This window comes from Varanus komodoensis, unplaced genomic scaffold (genome assembly GCF_004798865.1).
Source record: "Varanus komodoensis strain SLA01 unplaced genomic scaffold, ASM479886v1 scaffold19, whole genome shotgun sequence".
Classification (NCBI taxonomy): Eukaryota; Metazoa; Chordata; class Lepidosauria; order Squamata; family Varanidae; genus Varanus; species Varanus komodoensis.
The window spans coordinates 9338580-9365924 of record NW_025335550.1 but is presented as its reverse complement, the minus strand read 5'-3'; the positions used below and the strand labels follow the sequence as shown (position 1 = coordinate 9365924).

Below are 27345 nucleotides of genomic sequence, written 5' to 3'. Positions count from 1 at the left end.
GGTGTTTCTGGTCCTCATCTGCTACATCTTCATGGGTGAATGGGGATTTGAACCTGTGTCTTTCCAGTCCTTGTGCAACACTCTAATTACTCACCGCAATAGCCTTTTTATTAGCAAAAAGATTTTATTGCAACTTAATAAATAAAGAGGGTGCCATGGATTTTCCCCCTTATTGGTCCCTTCGCGGCCTCCTCCTGCCCTGTGAAAGAGCTCTGTAAAACAAGACTTCTATAACTGAGAGCAATCCAGCGCTTCTGGACAACTTTAATGGACTGGGCAGTGGTGTGGAAGAAAACTGGCCAGTGAAAGTGATTTCTCTTGATCAAGAGTTGCTCGGAAATATTCACAGAGGTATAAAAAAGATCAATTAGACAGTTCCATTCCAAGAGCATTCTGGCCCCCGCGGTGGGAAAGCCACGCTCTTTTCGTCACACGGCTTCCAGCGGCACAAGGTCTGTCTGTGATCGGCAGGAGCCACATTTCTCGCACGCTTTGACCAGTTCGGAGATGATAAAAACAGAGGAAGCCAAAGCAGCAAGAAACAACAAATCTACCGAAGAAGGAAGGAAGGAAGGGAAACAAATGGTTACCACGACTGATGTGCAACGGGTTGGACACTGGTGTGCTGAGATGAACCAGTTCCACTTTGACATGGTCCACCAAGGAAGTGACGTCTTTGGTTAAGACAGAGACATGGGCAACAACCAGTCAGGGCACACCATGCCAACAAGAAAATGGCATCGTTTTAGGCAGGAGTGAAGCTGTTTAGAAGAGCAGAATTCGATCCAATTTTTCAAGAGGAGGCAGTTGTATTTGCCCTTGCTCTCAAGTTTAAAAACCACAAAACCATACCCTCTTGCTCTTTTTGGAGGGGGAGGAAGCCTTAGAATCCCAGAAGCTATTGCCAGAGTTCCCCCCACAAACCCCCCCATTATTCATATTAATTTTATTTCTGTACCACCCAATACCCAACGTTCTCTGGGCGACTCACAATTTATCATAAGAACAGTAACAAAAACCAATGGAACAAAAATACAGATACAATAAAGCACAGTGTAAAACTCCACTGCACAAAATGTAAAACCATTGGAACATGTGAAACCATTCTATAAAAACAAGATGAACTGTCAAGACCGTATCCCCATCATTCCTGACCTTAAATCAGAGCCACGAGCAGGGATCCAGGGCACGAGGGGCTCGGAGGGGGTTTGAAGCTGCAGGAGCTCTCGGCATGGAGAAAGGCCAAACTGGGAGGGGAGCTGGTGGGCCAGGATGACATCATGTGATGATGGCACATTGTGGGTGTGGCCACGCCCAGTGATGTCATTCAGCCTGCTGATGGCATGCTGGTAACCCCAACCCCCCAAGAGCATCCAGTCCTCTTCCCACTAGCGGACTTACCTAGTGCCCCTAAATTCTCCGTCTGGAAGACCTTCTGTAATGGGGGAATGTAAATGACAGCCATCTGACCCAAAATAGACCCCAGGACGGAATATAAGAACATGCGGTTTCGGAAAAGGCCAATTTCCAGGATCAGTTTTGTCTGAGGGGAAAGAAGAGAAAGAGCGGGGTGGAGGGGATACTTCATCGTGATATCAGTGTCTCCCACATGAATCCAGCCTTTGATACCCAAAGCAGCTCTTGGGCAAACTGGCAATTTGGCATATGGATGAATGCAGGGAGCAGCCCGACCACCGCGGGTAATAGGTGCTGGGAAGTGGCACTAAAGTGGGGCAGACTGCCGTGCCCCCTAAGCCAGCCTTTTGCCTTCAGGCGTTGGGGAGGATGCTGTCCCATCCCCAGGACTCGGCAGAGAGTTAATTGGTGGCCCAGTTGGCTTTCGTAGCTAGAAGGGGAAAGGGCACCACCTTGTTTTCCGCAAGGAAAGCATCAAAGACTGGACTTGGGGAATGCTTTTAAACTGTTCGATGTTCACTTTAAAAATAAGAGTAGCCCGGAACAGAATGTGCACTTTGTCAGGCGTAGGGATGAGCAAAGAGGCCAAGCCGTTTTAGCTTCCATGCCAAATAGGTTTTCCTGCAAGGGAAATCTGTAGATTTTAACATGCCCTTTTAAAAACCATTGCATGCACTTCTGCAGATGTAGACACTTCAAAGCATGTTTCTAATGAACAAAACGCTGCATTTTTTCAAGCTTTTGTGTGCGTGTGAACCAAACTGCAAACTTTGGAAGTGTCTGCATTTTACTGCATTCCCATTTGCATTTAGGTTTGGGAGTTGCAACTTCCACATATTTCCCCCTCCCCCTCGCCCCCAGGCTGGGCTGCAGTGCCTGGGAATGGGCTCGGAAGGGGGCAACCCTTGGATTTATGCTACACTCTGTATGAAACCGTTTACTGGGCCCTGTTCCCAGTTGCTCTCTTGGCACACGGAGAGAGCTACTACTGGCTGAAATATAGCCAATAGCAGCTGTCATCTGAGGGGTGGGAGAAGAGAGAGTAGCTTCAGAGGGATGATTGACCTGGCTTCTGCGAGATGCTATTCTTAAAGGGGTGGGGGCAGAACGTTAAGGCCATCCATGCATGTGGCGCTTGATCAAAGAGAAACGCGATGAGTCAATTGCCCTGAAGATGTTCCAGGGCTGCGCCCGCCTATGAGGAAGCTTTGTTCGTACTCCTGCTTGACGCGTACTTTGAGTTTTCTTTGCCAGCAGACTGAGCCCTTTCTTGGCTTTTCTCACCTGGGAGCGACACGTCAGGGCGTTGAAGAGGTCAAAGAACACAAAGCAAGTGAAAGTCATGGTTGTCGTGCGTGGCGTTATGCCGCTTTCTGGAATCTGGGAATACAAGCGACACAATTCATTTGCCAGAAACACAGAGAGAAGGGCGGGGGGGGGGGGGGAGAGAGATTGTGTGGATGTTTGGAGATTTGCAAAGTCAACTTTCCCATCCAGCAGTCCAGTCGTACAATGAACCTTTTGTTTATAAAGTCACTGCCACCTTGAAAAGTCCCCTTTCTTCTCTGAAAGGAAAGATTAGACACACTGGAGAGCCAGGATTTGGACACATGGCTGAAAATCTACAGCCAATGATGGACAGGCTGCAAGAATGGCTGTTAAAAGCCAGGTCTGGTGCAGAGAAAGGTAAAACGAGGTGTGCTATTGCAAGGCAGCTTTGCTGCATCATGTGTGTGTGTGTGTGTGCGGGATTGTTGTTGCTCTGTGGAACATCAGAAGATGTCGGCACGTGAGGCTTCCACCACGCAGTTGCCCTACTCATTCTTGGAATTCCACGGGAGGTTCGGGGAACATCATCTTCCCTCTGCAACCGTGCCTCTCTCTCTGTTCCTTCCATCTTCGTTTTTTGGATGGACTCAAGCAGCGGATTGGAGGCTGCTGCATTCTCCAGCAAGGAACTGCCAGGGAGGTTCTTTCCAAATTTGAAATTCTATGATTTGTTTTTGTTTCCATAAAAACATCTCTTAAGCATCTGAACACCTCACTAGTTAATGTTAACAAGGACTAATTTAAAACAACCGAAGGTCAAACTATGGTTTATGATGCTGGCAATATTGAATCATGGTTGCCAATACCCACAGTTTAGGCTTTGGATGTAATGCTGAACTGAGGGTAGTTGATGTCAAAAGTGAAGGTGCCTCATAGCTGTCCTGTAGGAGGTTTTGGGAGGGTCACCCCATAAGCCTAGGGAGATGACTGGCTGATTCACAGTCATAAGTCATAGTTCATCATGATGTCCACATGCAGCCATTGAATGAAAGGAACAGGAGGGTCTGTGGCCCAGCGGTAAAGCACCGGTCCAGTTCCTGGAATTTCCAGGTACTTAGGAAGGGTTCCCACTGAAAACTTGGAGCGCCATTGCCAGTCAGTGTGGGCAACATTGGACTAAAAGGATGAAGGCTTTTGGCTTAGCATAAAGTAGATTCCTACATTCTTATGTCCTTATGCTTTAGATCGCAACTTCCAGCATTCCTGGTATTGGCCATGCTGTGACACTGATGGGAGCTGACATCCCAAACCATCCCAAACCTTTGGAGCTCTTCTCAGGTTGCAGGAAGGTTCCCTGCTTTGGGAAACTTTGAGACATCTACCTGGCCAGCCATGAGAAGATAGACTCCTTGGTCTGATCTTGCAGGACACATGCATTCATGGCTCTGAATCTGTGATTTATGTCTTCCTATGTCCTATATCCTACGCACGCTCTAGATAAAGGAGGCGTGTTCTAGATAAAGTGTCCCTTTCAGTCCATTGCAAAAAGTTCGATACCAATAAAACTTTGACAGGAGCGACCAAAGAGCTTTCTCCTAAGGAATGCTTAGCTTGGGTAAATTGGGCTGTGAGCTCGCCTTACCTCTTTCCAAAAGACAAAAATGGTTCCACTGATGATTATAGCGGCCGACAAGAAGATCTTCAGGACCAGTGACCTGCTGAGGATTGTGTCTGTGACCTTTCTCGGAGGCTGCCTGATGGCATCTTTGTCCACTGGTTCAACACCCAAACTGTTCCCCAGCCCCAAAAAGAGACCCATTGTTTTATTAGTACAGATTGAATGGCTGTGTACCTTTCCTCTGCAATTCATAGTCCACAGGGGGTCCCCAGGTGATATGAAAAGGGCAGGTGAGGGACACAGCAGGACGGGGTCCATGGATACCCCCCCCCCAAACAGATCTGACATCAGCTCACTTTGAGATATTTTGGGCATTTGAGGTATCTTCTAGGTCTATTTGGAGTTATTTGGTGCCATGGAAATTAAAAAAAAAAATCTACCCAGCTCTGGGCATTCTGAAACAAGGATATTGAAAGCTGAACATGGCCCTGATATTTACCTATTTCTGATTTGGAAATGCCACAGCATTGGATTCCCCCCTGCAACACACACTCCCCATTAATCTTCTCATTCGTGTCCTCACCTTTGAGCTGGGGGCCCGTCCATGATAATATTAATCCATAAAATCTGCATGGCATTGAGTGGATTCGGCAGATTGAAGACCGTCGACAGCGTGATGAGACTTAGGGCGGAGATGCTCCTGCCAAGAGCAAATTGAGGAATGAAATGAAACCACCTGCCCTGCTCTGTCATTCCATAGACCTGTTTGCCCGTTTCGAAGTTAAGTTAGCGAAGGAAAAGGTAAAGATCGTGAGAAATCAAGACTGCCGAGGGTGCATTGACCTACGGGCATCCTCAGAGACCTAGGCAGAGTGGGAGGAAAGATAGCTAGCTGACCGGTTCCAGTCATCTGGCTGGAGTGCTTTGGACAGGACGGGAAAGAGGCTGGAGTGTGATTGGGGTAGCTCATAACCTGGCAGCCCTGTCCCCCAGTCCCGCTCCCTACCCCCTTTATCTCTTCTCCGGGGTTGCTTTTCCGACCTTGAAGGAGCTGTCAGCACAGTTGTTTCCATGCCGGCTGCAAGCAGCAGGCAAGGATCCAAGTTCAGATCCCAGTTTCCAAGGTCGGAGCACAGGGTGGCTCTCCAAAGAAGCAAAGAATCCACTCATTCTGCTTCCCAATCCAAACCCGAATGGAACAAGAATGCCATTCGCTTAGCATATAAAAGAAGTGGGTGAGAGATCGTGCTATTATTTTGTGTAGATCTGAGCATTACTTGGAAAAAAACAAGCAGCATTCTTGGCTGGAATTTGATTAGGAGTTTAAAGAACTCCAACACAGGAAAGGCATGGAAATTCTTTTGACGGAATAGCTTTCTGGCGAGATTTCTTGCCTGCTGCAGAGGCTGAGTAAATTGATACATCGCCCTCATCTCCCATTTGTTTGACTTAAGCCAACTAGCGACTTACGTGCTGAGCTGAAATCGAACAAAATTTTTAATGTTGTAAAATATTCCTTTCCCCTCCTCGATGGCGTTCCTGTAGGGAAAGAAGGGAGCAATGTTGCTTAAAATCATTCATGCTTTGGTGGAATTTCCAATTTTGCTTTTAAGGGCTGAATTCAGTTTTGGAGAATTTCTCAAGGGATGCCTTCCATGACAGGTAAACAGGTAGACAGCCAGGGTCAAAATATCCCCAGTACTGGTGTATTCTACCTTAACGTTGTCATGGTCAGTAACTAAGCTGATGACGAAGCATTTCAGACTTTTAGTGGGACAAGAAAACTGCAGAAGCTGTTGAAACCACCAAACAACTGGCAGCCAGGAAAGCGGCATGGGTCCAGGGAAAGGGGGCAGTGCTCCAGACAGCCAGGATTTGGCCCATAGCATGCAATTCTGCATCCTGACCCGTTCCTGTGCAAACATGCCCTGGCATTCTCGAAACCCTTCTTGTAGGCCTGAATCAAAAGTTAAATCAGCCACTGGGCAGGAGAGATGGGTCCTTCATGGTGGTGGCCCTCCAGTTGTGGAATTCCTTGCGCACTGGGGCAAACATGCCTAACGAAGAATGCACATTTTACGGCGAGTTCCAAAACTCACTCCTTGCAGGTTGCTTTGCCCGACAGTCAAATTTTTGCAAGTCTAAGAGAGATGACCAAAGCAGTTATGAAACCCCTCTCAGCATCACCCCCAGGAGGACCCCTACATGATGGTCGAGAAGTCGTCGTCCACGAGGATCATGTTCGCAGCCTCCTTGCTCACGTCGGTGCCGGCCTGTCCCATCGCAACCCCGATATCGGCCGATTTCAGCGCCACCGCGTCGTTCACCCCGTCCCCGGTCATGCCCACAATGGCCCCAGCCTGCTGCAACGCCTGCGGAAAGGACCGACGCAACAGCCTAACTTCAGGATCCATGGAACATTCACAGGAATAGAACGATCGTATATTAGTAATAATCAGTGATATGAATCATAATTTGGCTGCGTGCATTACATTCACCCTGCAGTACTATTGGGGGTTTCGAGGGAGTTTTCAGAAGCATCGATCATTTCAGCTGAAACCATGTTGGAACTGAAACTGGGGGAGAATGAAACCCCTCGGCCTGTTTTAATGTAAGGACATGTTTCCACACAGCCACGTTTAGACGGCTCATGCACAATCTCCCTTGAAGCCATAACTGTCCCTGCTCCACCCATCAGGGCCCTCACCTGGCCGAGCTGAAATGAAGAAATGCCCCGATTTGATCACTGCTTGAAGGATCATTGCAACACACGATAGACAAGTGGGTGTGACAAAGCGCTCCGTAATCCAATTGTCGAGGATGCGAGTGGGTGAGAAACGGTTGTGATTGCTCACCGATGGTGAAAATGGCGACCCATGGAAGCAGCAACAGCCAGAACAGGGATCATTTCTATCCCAGGAGAAAGAAAGGGCAAAGAAAGGGTGTGGTATTGCTTGTGTGTGAGGAGGGTGGGGGCTGGAGAGAGAGAAATTCAACAGGTAGGGTCAGCCTATCTCAGTAAACCTTTTATTGCCAGATCAAAACCTACTACAAAGGAACAAGGAACGGCACGTTCCCAGCCATTGCTCAATGTTGGTCTGATTTTGTGATTGCTAAGAGACGTATTATGAGCACAGCAAGTGGAACTGGAGACTTGGAACAGCTGTTTCTTCTGCCCTCCTTACAAAAACGGCCAGAAACAGAAATCCACTTATTTACAGCAAATATCCAGCAAAGAATTGTGCCCAGAGTGAGTTGAGGTACTTCCTTTGTCCTCTTTTGCAGAAAGGAACACACAATTATAACGGAAGTATCTTTTAGAGAGGGAATGTGGAACCCTCTTGAGCAGCAGGGATGGATCCAGAGATGTTCGCAGGAGGATGGGGTCCGGAGTGCCATTCCAGTGTGGGTGCGGCCAAGGGCAAAGGGGGCAGGGCCAAGATGCCACTGTATTTTAATTCAGAGCTCTGCCTGCTCGTAACTAAGAGTGGCACTTCCACATGTAGAAAGGGAAAAGAGCAGTGCCTGCAAAATTAGTGGGGTGGTCCATCTACCCTGAACTTCAGCCTGAACTGTAAAGGAGCTCTCCAGGGTTCTGAACCTAGTTCAGGACTAGGATTGAGCGCCATGGGCAGCTTCTCACTGACACAGATTCCACCAGCCTCCACTGGAGGAGCGGAGCAGGAAACCACCAAACAATTGGCCTTTGGAGGAAAGGGGGCTGGGCCAGGAGAAGGGGTGTAGCCATCTAAGGGACTCCAGAGGGACAGATCAGGGCCCCTACGGGCCTGATCTAATTGGTTGGCCTGAGATTCTCCACCCTGATTTACAGCAAGTGGACAGATGAGAAGCACCACCATGGAGCAAAAGCAGATCCCGTTACTCCAGGCAAAGACGCGAGGGCACCTCTAGCTTGTGGGTCAGCAGGTACCTTTATGATTTTAAGTTTGTGTTTTGGACTGGTACGGTAGAAGATGGAAACCTGGATGATGAGAGAAAGCAAATGGACGTGAGATGCTGGCTGTTGGGAGAACAACCCACACCACGTGCTCCAAACCAATCTTTTTAGAGCCGTTACGTTTTTCACGGTGGACGATAATGCCGAGTCCGCGATGTTCTCCAGCTCTTCTCCAGACATAGTGTTCATTCTCCCATTGCAGAGACCAATACTCTGTCCTGCAAAGGAAAAAGAAGCACAGCATGGCTGTTCACCTCAACCAGGGGCTGGAGATATTGGGTGGTTTTCTGGGTTTTGCAGTTCCTCTCCCCTGCTGGGATGTTTTGGTACTTTGGCCCTGCCTCAGCTGCATTCGGCCCTTCCCACCACTAGTATTCGGCCTGCAAGAGCTTCTCCTACTTAGAGGTCCACCCCCAGGTTGAAGGGGTTCAACACCCCTGATCGCAACCAAGGCCAGGTAATTGGCCAGAGCTCTGCAAGAAGCATCCCATTAAACCAGGTCCTACAGCTGCAAGAGCTGTCTATGTTTAGCCCAGTGAGGGCAAGATGAAGGAGAGAACTGAGAGCAGTCCTCAAATTATCTGGACAGCCACCGTGCAGAAGATGGCACAGACAAGTGCTTGGTTGCTCCAGTGGGAAGGTCTAGGGTTAGCTTGGGAGTTGCATGGAGATAGAAGTTGGCCACATCTTAGGAGAAGTTTTCTCATGGTGAGAGCCCTTTCGTAATGGAACAAGTGGTCCATGGAGCTGGGTTCTCTTTTGCTGGATGGCCAGCTTTTAGAGACGCCCACAGGTAAGAGTTTCATGAAGCGGGGGCTGGACTAGATGCCCTCCAACTCTAAAATCTGGTGAAATCCGTTTCTGCAAGAGGGGCAGCTTGACAATTCCTTGCAACGAGCACTCTTGTTCTAAAGCCACCTTTCTTAAGTGAAAGAATGGAACAAACTTGTGTAAGGTGCATCCAAAATGCCTAACACAGCCTAGGAAAGAACAGCAAAGGTAGCTTTTCAAAGACGCTCTGTGCAACTTACTGAGGGTGCAGTCCTAAGCATGGCAGAAAAAAGTCCCACAGTAGATTTTTCCCCCTGTCTAAACATGCGTAGCATCGCACCCTTATAATGCATTTGTTCTCTCTTGTGAGACATTTGTCATTTCTTCTTTTATGGCTGGTAAGGCTGAAAATGAAACGGCTCCGGGGGAAAAGGAGCAAGAGGAAAACCTCCATCATCAGCATTTTTCTAGTTAAAAAAGTGAATACTTCCCAGCCACAGCAACTGCCTGCCATGGCTGCAAGTCCTTCAGCTTGTGGGAAGAGTTTTCAACATCTGTTTAAGCACCTAATTGCCCAGGAACTGGACGTCCCAAGATGACTGACCGGACTGAGACTTGGGGAACAATATGTTTATATATGAATGCACACTCATCCTGCAAGGATGGCTAGGGCATTCTGGGAACTGTAGGAACCTCCTTCTGTCGCACATGCACGGGGACACACCCTTGATGTAGCTCACCGATGGCCGAGGCTGTTTCCAGAGCATCTCCGGTTATCATTTTCACAGATACCCCTGACTCAATGAGGACTCGGACCGCGTCCTTCACTCCATGCCTCGGGGGGTCAATTATTCCGACCAGACCCAAAAAGGTGAGGCTGCCAAGTTCTAGTCCAGAGGCCAACGCGAGCACTAGGGAGAGGAGGCAGCAGAGAAAGACACAGTGAGCCGGGAGATGCTCTGTGCAAAGGGCACTCTTTGCACGGGGTTGCCACCGCAGGGTGTCCGGAAACCTGCAGTTGTGCAAAATGGGGCAACCAGACTTCTTTCTCCTGGGCACTTGGTAGACCATGCTCTGTTAGTCCGACAGCAACTGCACGAGCTTCCAATGTGCTGCCCACCCAGTTTTATCGGCGTGTCCCTCATATTGATACCCCAGTTAGAAACATAGAAACAGAGCGAGTCAGAAGGGGTCACCTGGGCCATCTAGTCTGACCCCCCGGCTCCAGCCGGCTCCGCTCACGACATGCCCACCATGTGCACGTCCCAGTTCCTTCCTGCAGGGCAGCTCCCGCTCTGTCTCCTCTCCATTTCAGCAACCCGCGAGCTAAGTTGGCTGAGAGTCACTGATTACCCCAAGTCACCCAGCGAGCACCTAAAGGAGTGCGATCATATAATGCCTTCTTGTATTCTTGGGTGCTCTTAATGGAAGCCCCAGCTAGGAGAATCCTGGCGCAAAAATGGAAGAGGACGAGAAGCGTTTGGGTCACTTGACACGGTGCCCACGCCTCGGACGCGTGGGGAGGCGGACACGGCAGGCTTGGGCATCAGGAGAAAGAGGTCGCAAAGGCAGAATGCACTTGGGAAGAGTGGTTCTGAAACAAGCACATCGTCCGGCTGCTGCCCGGGACCGGAAGTGCAACACAGGGCACCAACGTGGAAGCGTGGGTGCTCCGAGAGCCAGCTTGTTGACCGAGAGCAGACTTAACCATGGGTTGGGGCAGCGTGAGCTGTGGCGGCAGACTGACCCCGCAGGCCGAGCGATCCCATGCGCTTCTCCTCCTGAGCATAGACTGCTCTCTGTTGCGGTGTCAGCGGGAGGGCAAGGCCGCCGCTGTTGAACATAGTGCAATGCTCCATCACTTCTTCAAACGCCCCTTTCATGAAATAGATTTCTTCTGGGCCCTAGGAAACAAGGAAGTGGATTAAAGAAACCTTCGGAGGGCTGTGCTATTTGAATCGCAGGTCTGTTTGGCTGCGGTTCCTTCCCCACTGACTGCCAATTGTTTGGTGGTTAACTATTTGCTGTTACTGTTTATTTCATTTCTGAATCACCCAAAGTCTAATCTCTCTGGGTGATTTTCTTGGTGGTTGATTCTACAGGGTTAAATGCCTCTCTTGAATCTTTGTTTCTGGCTGCAGGAGGTCTAACTAAAATATTTTGGTGTTTTTGGTGCAGTCCCCTTCTGCCTTCAGCTCCCAAGCCCTTCCTCAAAGCTGAGTTTGGCCCTCCAGTTTAATGCCCCCCTTTCAAAGAGTGACATCAAAAGACAGGAATGTGTTTAACTTCCTAGCACCAGAGCCAGCGTGGTCTCTAGGTCCAGGTTCAAAGGCCCACTTAGCCAGTAAGCTGATCTGGCGATTGGGACTCAGTCATTAAATCCCTCTGAGCCCAGCCTACCTCTCAGGGTTGTTGTGAGGATAAGATACAGCTTCTTGGCAGGAGGGTGAGAGAAAGTGGCCAGCCATGCCTTTCATCTGAACAGGTTCCTACAGTGAATTATTATCTCACCTTTTCATAACTTGTTCTACAGAGAATAACAATTCAGCTGCTTTCTTGTACCTGATTTTTCAGAGCACATCTGACAGCCATCCACTTCTGCTCGGAGCTAAATGGAATCTCCTTCTTTCTGATATAAATATCTTTTCTCTCTCTCAATTCCATCTAAAACCAACCAAAAGGGGGGCAGAAGGAGAGAGAGATGATGTGAGTACTTTAGAATTGGTGATATATTTTAGTGGTAGAACTAGAAAAGAATTGCACCAAAAGAAAAAAAAAGGCAGAAACTCAACTGCTGAATGTAAAGACTTTTTGAACTTGTTCCATCTAGCTTTTGAAAAATGACTTTCTGGATATGAGTCACTGAGAAACACACTCCATTTGCCTGTAGGGTAAGGTTTGATTTCTTTGTGAAGGAACCTAGGAGAATTGTTACTTCTTTGCAGAAATGGCTTATGTTGGAATAGCCCTTGGTTTGAGACTGCAAATCCTTCGTAGAAAGTTATGCATGGTCAAGCGAGACACATCACAATGACCCATGCTCAAGAGCTAAGTAGAGGTTGAGTGTGGCTTGTTGCTGAAGTGTGGGTTATCCGAATCCAGCCACACCAGCAAGTGATGACCTGTGAAGAACCCATGGTTTGTTCACTGTGGTTTTTACCTTATGTTGTCTGAACCAGCAGAAATAACACACCATGGTGAACAATCCATAGTTCATGACCCAACAACAAACCATGGGTAATCTTCATGGGTTGTTTGTGGTTAACAAACATGGCTTGTTAGGCTGGCTGTCTTCGGGCAACACGATGACACACATTTCAACAGGAGCTTGTGGTTCAACAGCAACACACAGCACTCTGGAAAGACAGCTGACCACAGATCCCCACAGAGAAAGCCTGCACTGCCCCTGGGCCTTTTTCCAGAATTCATGCCTCCTCCCACCACTGCAGCTTTCTTTTCCAAGTTTCAAATTCCTCCTCCTCCTCCAGCTCCCACCCTCTCCTTCTTTCAGGCTTGCTCCCTTTCCATCTGCTGGAAGAATGCCGCCTCCTCCAAGCTCCAGGGGCCGTCCTCTTTGAAATCCTCAAGAGGGATCTCCAGCTTAGCTGAAGACCATCTCAACTCAGTAATGAACCACTGAACAATCAACCAAAACAGCCCATTAATCACTCCTCTGTTAAAAAAATGAATCCTAACAGTATCAGCTTGTCTGATTTCAAATTTCTGAAAAGGAGGTTAAAAAACAGCCACACATTTTTATGATACAACCATTGAAAGGGGAGGGGGGAAATCCCAAATCAACAATTCCACTTGGCATGTTTACTTAAGCCTAAATTTGTTCTTGGAACCATGCCAATGCTTCCAGGTCAACCTGCTCTCCAACGGCCTTGTGCTTATAATGCAACTCACCTTCTGGTCCAATTCTCCATTGGCTGCTTGCTAGAACAGTTGCACGTTGAATTCTTTCCCCTTCCATTTAACCACATGGAACGAGTTATTCATTAAATGAAACAGAACCCTATGAATGCAAAACGAATAAGCCCTGGGCTTGTGAAAATGAGTCTACCTTCATTGCCAGGGCTATCAGGGCTCCTTCCGTCGGCTGCCCCATCACGGTTGTCTTTTGGATAACTGCATTATTGGCCACACAGCCAGCCTGAAATAGATCCAGGGGCACAAGGAGCATGAAGGAGAAGTGAGAAAAGATGTGGTGGAATCGAATACTGAAGTTCAGCCCCGGTTGAGGCTCAGCACGATTGTCTGGGTCAAAGAAAGCTCAAAGGCCCCGGCGACCGCCCTGGACCTCTCGTCTACCGCCCTGGACCTACCTCCCAGCTTCCAAGAGTCCATTGGTCTGTTTTGCACTAGAAAATGTATTTTCTTAGCTGAATCACGTTGCATGGGGGGTGTTGCTCTCAAAAGGGATTGGAACTGGGGACGGAGGGCTTTCTACTCCAGGGATTGGGGAAGAGAGCTGGTGGCTAAGTTCCCAGGCAGTAGAGAACATGCACAGCTCGGATGCCCTTTCTGAAGCTTTACCGTGCTGAAAAGACTTCCAGAATATTTTCTACGAATCACCTTAGGACAAAAAATTGTCCTGTGCTTCCAGGACAGCCCTCCAGACACGGGATGTCTGTCTTCACTCTCATATCCCTCCATAACAACAACAAGACAACATCGTGTTGAAATAACGCCCACAATGTTATTTCGATGTTAATACAAGCAAATACCTTACCTCCACTAGTTTTCCCACGGAGATGTTAGAAAATTCTTTGATGACTTCTTTGGATGGCAGGAGGCAGACATTTCCTTCCCCACTGTATCCCACCCCGCTCACCTTGGAGAATAAAAATCCAGAATAAGCATTCATAAAAGCTTGCAACACAGCCAAGCAATAAAACTGAAAGTGGCTGAGGAAGCTTATGGGGTGAAGTTTGCCCGGAATGACAAATTACGGCTTTGCCCCAGGGCCGGCCATACCTCTGCCTTGAATCCATCTGAGGTTACGAGCTGAGTGACTGTCATCTCATTGGCGGTCAGGGTCCCCGTCTTGTCGGAACAGATGACGTTACAGCAGCCTGTGAAGAGGAAAGAGGTTGGCCCATCTCACAGGCATGCTTGGGTGTCCTTTCTATCTGGTTTCTCACAACCCACCCAGATGCCTTCAGGAAGTCTGTGCATCTCCTCCAGCCTGTGGTGGTGAATTCCATTCATCAGCTGCATCTTCTCTGTCCTTCCTCTGCCTCCTTTCTACCACTAGCACTCAGACAGGGTACAGCACTGGGAAGGCTATGCCACGTGTAGCCCCACAACCCAAGAGAGCGTCCCGTGCTTAGAGGTCACCCCATGAAAATTCCCTTATACAGACATAGACGAGCCCAGAAGTCGGACCGGTCTTCCAAACCCAGAATTGTCACATTGGCTGCAAGAAACCCACTAGCAGCCGCGAGTGCAACAGAATTCACCCACCCATGTTCCTCAGGCACAGGTGTGCCTTGGCACCCAGCCCTGAAATTGGAGGCACCTTGGGGCTCCTGGGAGCCTCCTGCTTCTCCTCCACCCCACCCCACCACCTCCATCTGGAATGAGAGCCAGGGAGCCAGAGTTGTACCCTGTGCACCAGCCTTCCCCAGCCTCGGGCACCCTCTAGGTGTGTTGCACTACCCCACCCATCTTCCCCAACCTGCTGGTAAGTTTGTTGGGCGTTCTTAGCCAAAAATGGGATGACTTTAAGTCTTTGGATGCCATCAGACTGCAATTCCTGCCAGTTCTTGTGAGCCACCATGGCCAACGGGGATGGGTTATGAGGATTATGGTCCAGCAACCTCTGGAGGGCCACAAGTGGCTCAGCTTTGCTTAGATTCTTGGGATTCCAGTGGAATCAACCCCAAGGTTAGCCAGATGTAAAGGCTTCCACCCATGTGGCCGGCTTTGTTTCTTTCATTTCATTTCTGTCCCACCGTTCCTGAACTGTGGCGCTCAAGGGGGTGGCGGGCACTTCCCAGTGGTCTCCCCTCCAAGTATTGACCGGTCTCAGCCCTGCTTCGCTTCAGCGCAGCGACTGCCTCCTCTGCTATCAAGCAGGCTTGCCTTACCTAGAGTTTCTACGATGGGCAGCTTCTTCACGATGACGCGTTTCTTGGCCATTCTCAAGACGCCCAGGACCAGTGTCACGGTGACCACAATGGGGAGGCCCTCGGGGATGGCTGCCACTGCCAAGCTGCACACAGAGAGGCATTTACCCCCAACTGTGGCCACTCTCTCTTGTACGGATACTCACTTGGTCCAGCCCCTTTGCCCCAAGCTTGCCTCTCTTTTGCTTTGCTCAGCATCAGAACACCTGCTCCATATGAACTTGGGCAGACGTCTCCTAGAAGCAGGGCCTTTTTGGCTGTGGTGCCAACTTTCTGGAATGTCCTCCCCTGATGGCTCCTGCTAAGCATGGCTTGCCAAGGCCTTGGGAAAGCTGACTGATTGGGCACCTCTATGCATGGACTCTGATTTGCGGGTAGACTAATTCTTTTTTCTGTCCTGGTTCTAATGCCAACGGAGTGAGCCCAGTTTCTACAAGTGTGAGGGAAGGAAAAAGAGGTGAGGGGTCTGATGCCTGTTTTTGGGACCTTGATGCATATATCAGGCCCCTCATAATAATAATAGTGGAACTTGGGGTCCTTCCACACAGAGTCTACTGCTGTCCATGCTGCTGCTGGTATCCCCAATCTACAACCAGAGATGACTGTGGAATTTCTCGGCTGGGGACTCTTCCAGGGGACAGCACTCCCTGGGCCAGATGGGGAGGCCCAGTGGCACCTGTGGACCAGAAATTCTTCATTCTTACTCTAGGTCGACGATCCCAGAATATGCATGTCACAACTCTGAAGGCTCCACTCCGTGCCTCAGCACTCAGACCTCAGGGAATGAGGACGGACACACAGAGCAAGGCAGAACCTCTTGAGATATTTATGTAATTATCACGTTACTAAGATAAGTCAAAAGGCATTTCAACCTTATTTTGACTTGAGGTCTGGATGGTGCCATATTTAGAGCAGCGTGTTTGGTTCTCGTTCTGTCTAGTTCTCTCTCTGTTCACCTGGGAAGGAGCTCTTCCCACTTCTTACCTCACTCCAATGGTGAACATGCCAAGAAGATGCTTTCCTTGCAGCCAACCAATCAGCATGAGTAAACCTGGAAAAAACACAAGCCATAGAGAGCATCTCACCATCTGGCGTCTCATTAGGTGCTGGGCTGCTCTTGCAATCTCAGTGTGTGTGTGTGATTGCACATGTGTCTTTGTATGTGCATGGGGAAAGAAGTGATGCAGACCGGAGGACCGAATCTGAGTCTAGACTGCAAAACTGGGAGACTAGTTCAAGGATAGGCTAGATATGCCCCTGGTGGGCATGTCATAAGTGGAGCCAGCTGGAGCCGGGGGTCAGACTAGATGGCCTGGGAGACCCCTTCTGACTTGCTCTGTTTCTCTGTTTCCTGCAACAAGGGCTTCCTTGCCCTGGAAAATTGCTTGTTCCTCACGCAGGGAATGGCTTATTGGATACATCTGGTTAAACTCACCAATGATGATGAAGGAAACAAGAGTCAGCTGCCTTCCCAATTTATCCATGCTTTTCTGCAGCGGGGTCTTGGGGGTCTTGGTGCATTAATCCAGAAGGAGAAAAGGGGAAGGAAGGAAAGACTCTTAAGGCAGAATCAACGGTTGGCCCTCTGGAAGGTAGCTTACAAGAAGGGGACATAATGCCCAGACAATGGGCCTGATCCAGCCCACAGTGACTCTTCGTCTAGCCTGCAGAAGGCTGTGCTCTCGCTCTAGGTCCACCCCTAATCGCTGCCCCTGAAGGCTAACAGGGTCTTGGAGAGATATAGGGAGCCGTATTCCTGCTGTTAGGAATCCCTGTGGTATCTCCAACTGTTCAGTATGTCCTAGATGTTGTGCTATCCTGGAGCATCCATCCTAGAGAAAATAAGATCTCCCTTTGTAAAGGAATTATCTTTGTCCTCACATGCTACAAAACACTGAAAGTCCTGCTAAAGTCATTGCAATGGGAAAAGAAATGGACAGCAAGCAAAATCCTTGACTGGGAGGCAAGGAGAGACTAAAGCCACCCAGAAAGCAGGAAGACAGCAAGTCTGGTCAGCTCAACTGGTCTTTCCCAAAAGGCATGAGAGGCTGTTGGGCTGATGCTGTTTACACAAGGGGATACATGGATACCTTGTGCAATAAAACCCAGCTTAACTAAACCCTTCTGCAGGCTTTGCTACCGTGACATAAAGAGAACAGCAGCCATTTGGTTTTGTTGGGGGGCAGCTGCTCATTTTCCACCTAGAACTCCCCAAACAACATGACATCCGGGGCACATAAAGACCCCCCTGGCCGTCCATTCTAAAGAAGGAGAAATTCTCAGATAAACTTTGCATTTTCCAAGCAGAGAGAACATTTCCTTTCTGCTCACTTTCTCTGCCCCCTCTTCTTACCTCTTCTGCTTGCATCATTTTGAACACTTCCCCAAACTGTGAGCTTTTGCCTGTTCCAATGACGATGCCCTGAGTGGGAAAAAAGGACAGAAGAATACCAAAAACATTGACTTCTTGCCTAGGTTCTCAAGGTCTGCATAACTTTGCATTCTTCCTAGGATTTAAATAGGAAGACACAGATCGATTCCATAAGGGCTCTCACAGGCTCACGGTGACAAGAGCTGTGTTCTTCTGTCGATTCAAGGGAGAGTGAACTGGGTCAGAACTGCAATGGAGGAGAATGGCACAGCGGTGTTTGCAGAGATTGCTTCCCCAGGCTTTTTAAAGACGGAAAAATGAAGTATTTTTTATAAAAGTGGAAGAAAACATTTTTTGCAACTAGTGTAAGTGCATTATTCTGCAGCACCACAGTGCCACCTAGGGGTTATGCAGTGGAAATGACAGGAAAGAAAGGGCTTTTGTGCAGAGCGCAGACCTGTGGGACAAAACTGAAAGCAGACACAGCAGTTCCTCAGCCTTGTGTCGGAGAACTTGGTATCAAAACACAGGGTTACGAAGACAGAAGATGCCCTTTCATAAAAGACTGCGAGAGAGGAGTGGAAGGACATTCTTTGCCACTCACTTTCCCCTTGCCGTATCGCACAAGCGTTCCCATGAATGCGACATTGCTGAGGGTCATAAAATCCCCGGGTTCTGCTAAGATGCCAGTCTTCTTACTGCAGGGTTCCGCTTCCCCTGTGAAGCTGGACTCATCCACCAGGAGGTCCGTAACCTGACAAAAGTACAGATACGTGCATTAAACCCCTTTGATATTTGGCTTTCTACTTTGCGTTGTGCTTCTCCTCTTAGTAAATTCTGTAAACAGGGAAGAATGAGGAACCAGGCACTGGGATTCTGAGCATCGGCAGCGCATCCGAATTAATCCGGATCTCCTGCACTGCTCTCCTGTGCGTATCATGGCAAAGAAGCAATCCAGCTGCACTCCGATCGTGCTTTCTTTTGGGATGGTGTCTGAATGATGCGCTTGGTTCCCCCCATTGAGGAACGCCACACAAAAGGGTTCTTGATGCCGTTGTGAATGATTGCACATCCAGATTGCAGCGTTGCACCAATAGTGCGTGGACACCAACAAGTGGAAACCGCAGCTGTGCGATTAATTTGGCTGAAATGCTGTACGTACTTTCCTGAGAGGAACCCTCCGTAAAATCCCGGGGTCTTATTTCTGAGTAAACATGCCCTGGATTGTACATTGTGTTTTGCTAGAAACCTGGGCAGATGTTGTTACCATGATTGCATTACAGAAATCCTGCCTTGTCTCATCTTGGCAAGGAATTCGAAGTGGCTCCATTTTATTCTCTCCGCAAACCTGTGAGGCAGGATATGCTGAGAAGCAGAGACGGGACCAAAATGACTCAGTGAGCTTCAAGAATGAATGGGGAGTAGAACTTAGATCACCCAAGTACAATGCTCTAACTGCTACACTGCACTGTCTCTCATCCATAAAAATATAAATACGTAATAGCATACCATCCTTTCTGTGTCCATACCATCTGTCTATATACAGATCGTATCCATATCATCATTTCTATTTCTATCTATTTGTTTACATTTTATATCCTACCCCATTCCTACAGGCTCTGGGCAGTTTACAAGTGCGTAAAACCAACCTCAGTTAAACTAACTGTAGTTAACCAACCGTAGTTAAATTTCAACTAAAAACAAACACATTAAATAGCAGATTGGGAAGGCCTGTCAGAAGAGATACGTCTTAACTTCCTCTTACCTGATGCATCTCTGCTGGCAGAACATCCCATAATTTAGCCGCTAGCACTGAGGAAGTCCTCTGGGTAGTTGATATTAATCTTAAACAGGTAAGCTTACAGAGGTATGTTTCAGATTACCCCCAGAGAACCTTAGTGGCTGAGGTACTCTTGAAGGTAATTTGGACCTGAACCATGTAGGCAGGTAATTTGAAGGTAATTTCCAGTTGCCAATAGATATATATCTATATCTATGTCATCTATATATCATCATCTATATCTTGGCTGCATAGAATCAGAATCATAACCATCATCCTATTAACACTAAAACAATGAAACAAAAATCAACCATCTGACCATTTGATCATGACCATCATCCCGACATTCTAATAAAACTAAAAACAATCTAACAAAAACCTACTGATAGCCAGCAGAAGCAGAAAGCAACCAACATAACATGAAGAGCAGAAACATCCACGATTAAAAGGCTTGGGAAACCCAGCCAGTTATTTGCCTGGTACCAAAACGACATCAGTGTGAGAGTCTTGCAAGGTCTCTCTCCAGCTGGGCATCCTCCTCGGAAGGCTTCTGCGCAGTTGCCCCCTGCCACCAGAGGACCTCCAGAGATGATCTAAGTGTGCAGGCAGGTCCCTTGGAGTTTCACAAGGCACCTTCAGCTTGCCCCTTTCAGATTTGCAGGACCCGACGTATGAGAAACGGGGCTGGAGACGGACGTTGCAACAAGCTGCATCACGGCGACACGCACGCACGTCTTACCTCGGTGAGCCTCAGGTCCGCGGGAACCCTGTCTCCCATGGAGAGGCACACAATGTCTCCAGGCACAAGCTCTCGGGCAAGAAGGTGCTGCAGCTTCCCTTCCCTCAGGCTGCAGTTTTGGAGAGACAAATGGCAAAAACAGGGCATTGTGTGTGAGCAGAGCGGAGCTGCTCAAGGGTGTTCTCTGCTGGTTCAGGTACATCTCGGCTGCCCTTGCATTCTACTCTTTTGCTATTGAGGAGGAAAGAAGGAAGTGGGGGGGGGGGAGAGCAAGGAAAGAAAGATGAAAATGAAAGCAAACACAGAGAAGAAACAGAGGAGGAGGAGGAGGGAGGAAACAAAAGCCCAGGACCTTGTTCTTAGGGACATAAGAACTTGCTTTGGGTCGGATCACACCTAGGTCTCCTGGCCCAACCCGTCCAACATTTTCCTGGAAGGAAAAGGTAAAGATGTCTCCGCCAATGATATCAGGCACGGTGACATTATGGACACACCAAGTTCAAGCCCATTATTAGGCCTCAATTCCATTTGTTAGGAAGTGCCCAGTGGGCAAGGCTATTGTGGCTGCTGCCATTGAAGCCAGTCCATGAGTTTCCCAAAGGCCTCCTTGCCCAATCGATGCCCTTCTGACAGTCTGGACAGCATGACCAATTGCCAGGAGTCCTGGGAGCAGAAATCCTGAATTTATGGCTGGACTTTCTGCCCTGAAAAGGTATTCAAGTTGGTTAACAAAATCCAGATTAAAAGCAAAGTCTTCACTAGAAGCTAATGCATAAAGAGATACATTCAAGGAATAATGAAGAGTCCGAACACAGAAGGAATCAACAGCATCCAACTAATTAAAGCCCTTTCTGCAACAGCTCACACCCCCAGGGCCTACCTTGGGCTTTGGAGCCCAACCGCATTTGCCTGCTGGCAGAAGGACGACAAATAATTTCCAGGCTAGCCTCCCCGCAAGGAGGGCCGGAGTCTGGGAGTGGCCACCAAGAACACCTCTCTTGCCTTCCTACCTGCGATGTGTCGATGCTGGGAAGCCCAGCTCACCGGAGTCAGATGAATTCCTTGCCCATTTCTGATCTGATGATTGGAAGCGGTCCAGGTTGGGCTTTCCCCATGGACTCCCATCTCTAGGGTGGGTGTGGCTTGCGCATTTTAAAAATGCTGGGAAAATGTGCAACGATCGAGCTATTTATGCAATTTGCACACATTTGCGCAATTTGCACGAATTTATGCGATCCGTGCGCCTTGCCGTATTTTGAGCAAATCAGTCCATATTATGGAAATTTCCTCAGTCTTTTGGTTTTTAATCTGCAAATTGCAACCCATCTGAGAGTCAGATGTCCACAAGCTGACTGTGTATGCAACCTAACAATTTGGTGTTGGAACAGGCCTGGTGAACTGGAATCCAGGAGAGCGAATTATAAAAATGTGTCAGATTTTTGAAAAATGCTGTCTGAAGTGCCCTTTGGGTAGCTTTCTAGACACAAAGAAAATGGTGTCTTAAGTAGCTAAGGGGCACCAAAATTGGCACCCTGTAGTTGTCTCAGAAATATTTCTTTCTTAAGTTGCGTGTGCGCGAGCGTGCGAGAGAGAGGAACGAATAGGCAAAATATGGGCATACATTTCCATGCTAAGCACCTTTAATTCAAAGGCAGTTGCTCCACAGCCATTGCTCTGCAGCTTTGAACTTTGAATGGTTGGCCAAAAGTGGGGTTTCCGTCTCTATTGAGTCAGACTGAACCCTTGGCAAGAGGTTGGGAGTTGCGGCTTAACATTACATGGGTCTATTCGGTTATCCCAGTAGAAAGTCTTTTCTGTCTACAAGGTGTGCCTGGAAGCAATGCAAGGAACATGGAAAAGAAGTGATCAAAGCATTCCCTGACCTTGAAAGGCAAATCAGCCACCTTGGAATTGCGCTCAAACATTCACTGCAAGCACAAGAAGTACGATCTATTTGCCCTGGCTCAACTTGAGTGGTATTTCGTCGTTATAGTCAAGAAGGAAATGGGCATCAGTCCAGGAACTGATGACTTAAAATGCACGGAGCTCCGGCCAGTGAAATAAACACCCAAGAACCAAATACGGGACATTTTATCACTGGTACAGTTTTACAATTGATCAAACAGGTATCTATTTATAGTCATTCTCAAGCTCTTAGAAAGTGATCTGTAGCAAAGAAGTCTGCCTGGCTATGTAATGGGGAAGGAAATCTCCAGAACCAGCAGCAGATGAGTTTGGGCGGCCAGGCGGGGTAAAGGCATCCTTTGAGTGGGCCCGTCTCTTGGTAGGTCACGCATCTCCTCATTCCTGCCCACTGATGACCCACCTGAGAACGAACGTTGCGCAAGTGAAAACTGCTTCTTCTCTCCCCGAGGTAGCTTTCTTCAGTGCTGGTGCCTCCACATGTTTGGGACTACAACTCTCAGCATCCCTGGCCATCGGCCCTGCTGGGTGAGGCTGATGGGAGCCGAAGTCCAAAGGACATCGTGTTGGGGGAGGCTTCTTTAAGAACATGAGAAGAACTGGACCATTCCTTTTCGCAGAATGACCCAAGGAGCCAAGTCTTATGAGAGGGCCAGGACAAAAGCCCTGTTGCTCCTTCGGCCACCCCTTCAGCCAGAGGGCAGGAGAGCCACGGCAAAGAAGAACAGCAAGAGGACCAGGCCACTGCTGATAACCTCTTTGGAGCAACAAGGGCCCCGACGGTGGTGTAGTGAATCCAGGGCTCTCCGGGACAAAGCACCAAGACTTCTTGAGTGGCACCCATCTGCCAGCCCCTTCAGTCCTCTATGCTTGCTTAGAAGGTGGCCATAACCCTCCAAAAAAGATGGATTTTCCCAGCTGATTGATCTGGTTGGTTTGGGGGAAGGAGGGAACATGTGGCTTGCAGACAGAACAATTGTTCCCTGGCTTATCTACCACCTAGGGTTCCACGTTTGGACATCTTGCTAAAACGATCCAGGGTTATTGCTCAGCAGGGTGTTCCAGGGTTGGTTTAACTCTGTTCAACTCTAGGGGGGGAGTGTCCAGAGTTGCAGGAACAAGCATGGGACTTGCTCCAGCTTTTCTCACAGCTTGCCATGGTTCTAAACATCTTGGGGTGGTGTGAATCTGAGCTGGGCTTGTTGTGTGTTATCCCTCCAAATGTGCACGGGTGAAGTATTTTTCCCATCAAAGGTCAAACTGAAGGATGCTCAAACGACTTACCAGTTGCACTCGGGGGGGACCAGTTTGTTTAGCTCCTCCAGAGATTTTTCAGAACGGTACTCCTGAAAGGAGAGGAGCCCAGTGGTGTCAATTCCCCTTTGCCTGAGCAGGTGATGGCAACGGAAATGATAACTTGAGACACGGGAATTGGTTTTTAGAAAGAGGATGTACCTGAATGAAGGCCACTGTGACCACAATGATGACGGCCTAGCGAGAGGAAAAAGAGGAAAGTGATGGGCAAGCTTCATACAGGATCAACTGAGAAGATTATTCCAGGGCTCCCCTGGAATGAAACACAAAGGGTGATGCATGACCACCCTCTAATGCAGCAGCCCCGAGCTTCATCCCCATCTAGTCTGCCTCAGAGGACTTCTCCTCTGCATGGCGGCAAGACTGATCAGAGTGCCAAGCACAAGGAACGCAGTATTCCTGGTGGTGGCTCTGTATGCATGAAGCTTCGTTCCAGTTAACATTTTGCTTGGCCTCTCCTGCATGGGCTTTCAGGAAGTCCTTCCCACAGCTGCTTTTCCGTCAGAGAATCATGCAATCGAAAGCTTTCGAGGTTCTTTTTCGGTTATGTCTATTTCATCACCTTGAGGACTCAGCGTGGCCCTGCAGGGGTCCCCCAGTTGCCCACAAGACCCCTGCCTTCCAAGCTGGCTGGTTCCCCAGCTCTGCTGTGGACCCCCATTTGCTAGGTCTGGGATTGGACATAACCAAGCAGCCCAACTTGCTTGAGGTGGCTTCCAATCTCCTTCTAATAAATGTTTTGGAGAGCAACTAAAGGAAAATTGTGAGAATACGAAGGTCTCTTTGGCAATAAACTCCGCCATACTTGGCCATTTCATCCCGAAGTCAGCATGTATGCCCTTTTTTAATGGCAGTGACAAGAGCGATTAGGTGTCCCCTTGGAAATGCCATTCTTTATTTCATAGTTCCTCCTTCCCTGTTGCCTAGTATCAGGAGGGGTCTCTAGTTCCAAGGAGCCTACAATCAAGGAGTCTGGACTTTCAAGGCATTAGAAAAGAAGCACATACCATTGCGATGCTCACGGCGTCTTCATACTCTTTCGTAATCACGCTGACCAAAGCGGAAGCCAGCAGCAAAAGGATCAGCGGGTTCTTAAACTAAAACAGAGGGAGGGCAAGGTCAGGACTGGGGGAGCAATGCAGCTCCCCGACAAGGAAGGGAGCCTGTTCTGCCTTGCAGACACTTGGAAACGGCCTGTGCATGGAAGGCACCCACCGGATTTTGGCGAGGGGCTGCTGTTGTGGGCTGGGGGGGTTGGAGCCAGTAGCACTGGGAGTGAGCGAGATAATGAGGTCTTCTTAGCTTGGGATCATTTCGGAGGAAGGGTGGTCGGTCTGGCTGTCTGTCTGTCTGACAATCAATCAACCTATCAATCATCTTGGACTTCAGGAGGACCAGGAACACCTACTGAATTCTTCTCTAACTAAAGATATATATATATAGCTTGTAAAATAGTCACTCTGGAGCAAGAGGAAGTATCTGCTTTCTCCAGTTTTCGCTTTGCTCGCAGGGTAATGGTTGTGTTCAGAAATGCAACGTCCACATTCACGGCCTAGAGTGGCACCACCCATCTTCTCTGCTGAGTATTCTAGGGGTTTGTCTGCTCCCACTGAAGTTGTATCTTGAGCTAACCTGCAGCATTTGGGTGCTTTTGATTCGGTGCCGTCTGTTATTTCCTGGACTGCCAAATAGCCAAAGCTCTGTGGGCTGTTCTCAACAAGTCATAATCACAAGTGCAGAGGAGAAAATATTGCATAGTATGTCAATATATAAACTTTGGAGCATTTAAACAGCTAAAATGACGTGATTCTTTTTTAAATGCTAGTAATGTTTTAAAGAAAGCAAACATAAATGCCCCATTATGCCATGAAATGCTTGGCAACAGAGGGTCGTGAGAACCTGGCACCACCAGGGGGCCACTTGGGGGAGATCATTCCGTAATGGGGGCCACCACTGCGAAGCCCCTTCCCCTTGCCGCCATCCTCCGAGGCTCAGGTAGATTCGGGCGCAGGAAACGGCATCCTGCGTTGCTTCACAAGCTTTTCACCTTCTGATCCCAGCCTCGCCCGCTCCACCTCTCTCTGCATAGCAAATCAGGCCGGTCTCTTTAAAGGGGCATTTTTGACCCCGCATTCCTGCCTTTTGAGCAAGGACACTCTTCTGCTTCCTAGAAACTGCTGTGACAGCGACAGGAAGGACGTACACAACCTTCACCTCGCCAGGTTTTGCCCAAGGTTTAATTTAGCAGATTTTGCCCCTCTGAAAGGACAGCGATGATTTCCTACGAGAGCAAGCATTGCCACTGGCCAAAATAATCCAAGAAAATCCCAGCTACTTCTGAAACCCCAGACAGTGCCAAGTAGAGTGGAACCTTGGCTTGATCAAAGTTTTTACCCTGCAATGTTAGCCGCGTGATGGTCCGTGTAGCTCCGGGGCTTCCAAAGCCCCGGGGCAAAGACTCTGCTCTGTCCCTGCCATGGCTTACCACTCGCTTGGCTGGTGAGCAAGGAGTAGGCAGATCTGCTTCTCCTTTCCATCCCCACCTCCACCGTCCGTGCCAAAGCAAGCTGTTCAAACGGGCTCTTACTGGGCTCTTACTAGCCCCAGTATCGGGGCTGGCATCTCAGCTAGCCCCAGTAGGAATCCCAAGAATGAAGCTAGCCAAATGCAAAATCTGCAAAATCTGCAAAATCTATCCATCCCGCTTTAAATCATAGTGGTTATTCGGAGCAGTGCACTTCCCATGGTTTTTTGGAGGCTGGCCAAGGGTCTTTCCCCCCCTTTCTTTCATCGCCCCCCCTTTTTTTTGCCGGAAAAAAAACATAAATACATACAATACAATACAGATGCATACCATTCACAATATATTAACACCCAAAGCCCATCTAATAACCAAAAATAACAGTTAACATTGTGCACCCACTCCCCAGGAGACCAACTGTTGCCTCCATTTCATTTCATATATTATTTTATTATTTATTTATTTATTTAAAACATTTCTATGCCGCCCCCATCGCAACAAAGCCTTGGGGCGGCTCACAACCAAAACAAAAACAAACAAAATCATATTAAATTTTATACATTAAAAATATTAAAACCCGGTGCATCTCAGCTTAATTTTTTTTTAAAAAAAATCCTCCATAATAAATTAACACTTAAAATAAGTTTTAAATAAAAAGTTCTTAGCCTGGCGCCGAAAAACAAATAACGACAGCGCCAGGCGGACCTCTCTGGGGAGCGCATTCCACAGATGGGGTGCCACCGCAGAGAAGGCCCTCCTCCGGGTACTCACCCTCCTAATATCCTTCACGGAGGGTTCCCGGAGAAGGGCTTCTGCCGCTGATCTCTGGGGGCGGGAGGGCATATATGGATGCAAGCGTAACAATCAACAATATATAATATACTTCATTTATACTCATATTCCCTCCAGAAAAGGCTGGCCAGGGGTTGCCTTAGCCATTTCACTGGGTGGACACATGGTCATTATTGCATTTCGACACTGCCCATGGCCAAAGCTCTTTGCACAACTCACAACACAGCTCCCCCTTCCAGATTTTAAACAGACACTACTTAGCTTCCAAGATTAGGCAGGATCAGGCACTTCAGGCTGTATGGAAGCTATTTGGAAGAGCAAATTGGACAAACTTTGGGGCAGGTTAGATGAGCATCTCCGAATCCTTTCAAGGGAATGTGAGCAGCAGAACATCTTGGAGCGTGATCCACATTAACCACATCTGTCTTGTCCCCCAACCCTCAATGCAGCTGGAACAGATGTGCATGTTTGCTTTGAACCAACCCTTGCTATGCTTGGGGGCAGGCTGTCCCCATCGTGGAAAACACACCCACCCCACAAACCCTTTGGAAAGACTAATATTCCTTACCTGGTCAAGATATTTCTTCCACACCGGTTCCGTATGATCAACGACAAATTCGTTCCAGCCATGTTTGACCCTGCGCTGCAGGACTGAGTCTTCAGAAAGTCCCTTTTGTAAATCCACCTGAAGTTGCACAGATGGAGTTAATAGAAAATATACAAAACACTTGCATGAGCA

The 27345-nt window shown here is 48.4% G+C and overlaps 1 protein-coding gene across 1 annotated transcript in view; it reads right to left on the bottom strand.

The window, feature by feature from the left end:
- Positions 1-428: 428 nt before the first annotated feature.
- ATP2C2 (ATPase secretory pathway Ca2+ transporting 2) overlaps positions 429-27345 on the bottom strand; it is a 30832-nt gene continuing 3915 nt past the window's right edge. The window contains exons 3-27 of the mRNA XM_044428074.1: positions 27175-27291; positions 24301-24390; positions 23435-23470; positions 23264-23325; positions 20057-20165; positions 18142-18291; positions 17520-17588; positions 16602-16677; positions 16151-16217; positions 15128-15252; positions 14013-14110; positions 13768-13869; positions 13099-13188; positions 11595-11696; positions 10780-10936; positions 9773-9943; positions 8382-8479; positions 8235-8285; positions 6509-6675; positions 5774-5842; positions 4887-5003; positions 4328-4475; positions 2701-2796; positions 1402-1543; positions 429-550 (exon numbers count right to left, since the gene is read on the bottom strand). Of these exons, the coding sequence (XP_044284009.1) occupies positions 429-550; positions 1402-1543; positions 2701-2796; positions 4328-4475; positions 4887-5003; positions 5774-5842; positions 6509-6675; positions 8235-8285; positions 8382-8479; positions 9773-9943; positions 10780-10936; positions 11595-11696; positions 13099-13188; positions 13768-13869; positions 14013-14110; positions 15128-15252; positions 16151-16217; positions 16602-16677; positions 17520-17588; positions 18142-18291; positions 20057-20165; positions 23264-23325; positions 23435-23470; positions 24301-24390; positions 27175-27291 (2631 nt within the window). The remainder of the gene's footprint in view (positions 551-1401; positions 1544-2700; positions 2797-4327; positions 4476-4886; positions 5004-5773; positions 5843-6508; positions 6676-8234; positions 8286-8381; positions 8480-9772; positions 9944-10779; positions 10937-11594; positions 11697-13098; positions 13189-13767; positions 13870-14012; positions 14111-15127; positions 15253-16150; positions 16218-16601; positions 16678-17519; positions 17589-18141; positions 18292-20056; positions 20166-23263; positions 23326-23434; positions 23471-24300; positions 24391-27174; positions 27292-27345) is intronic.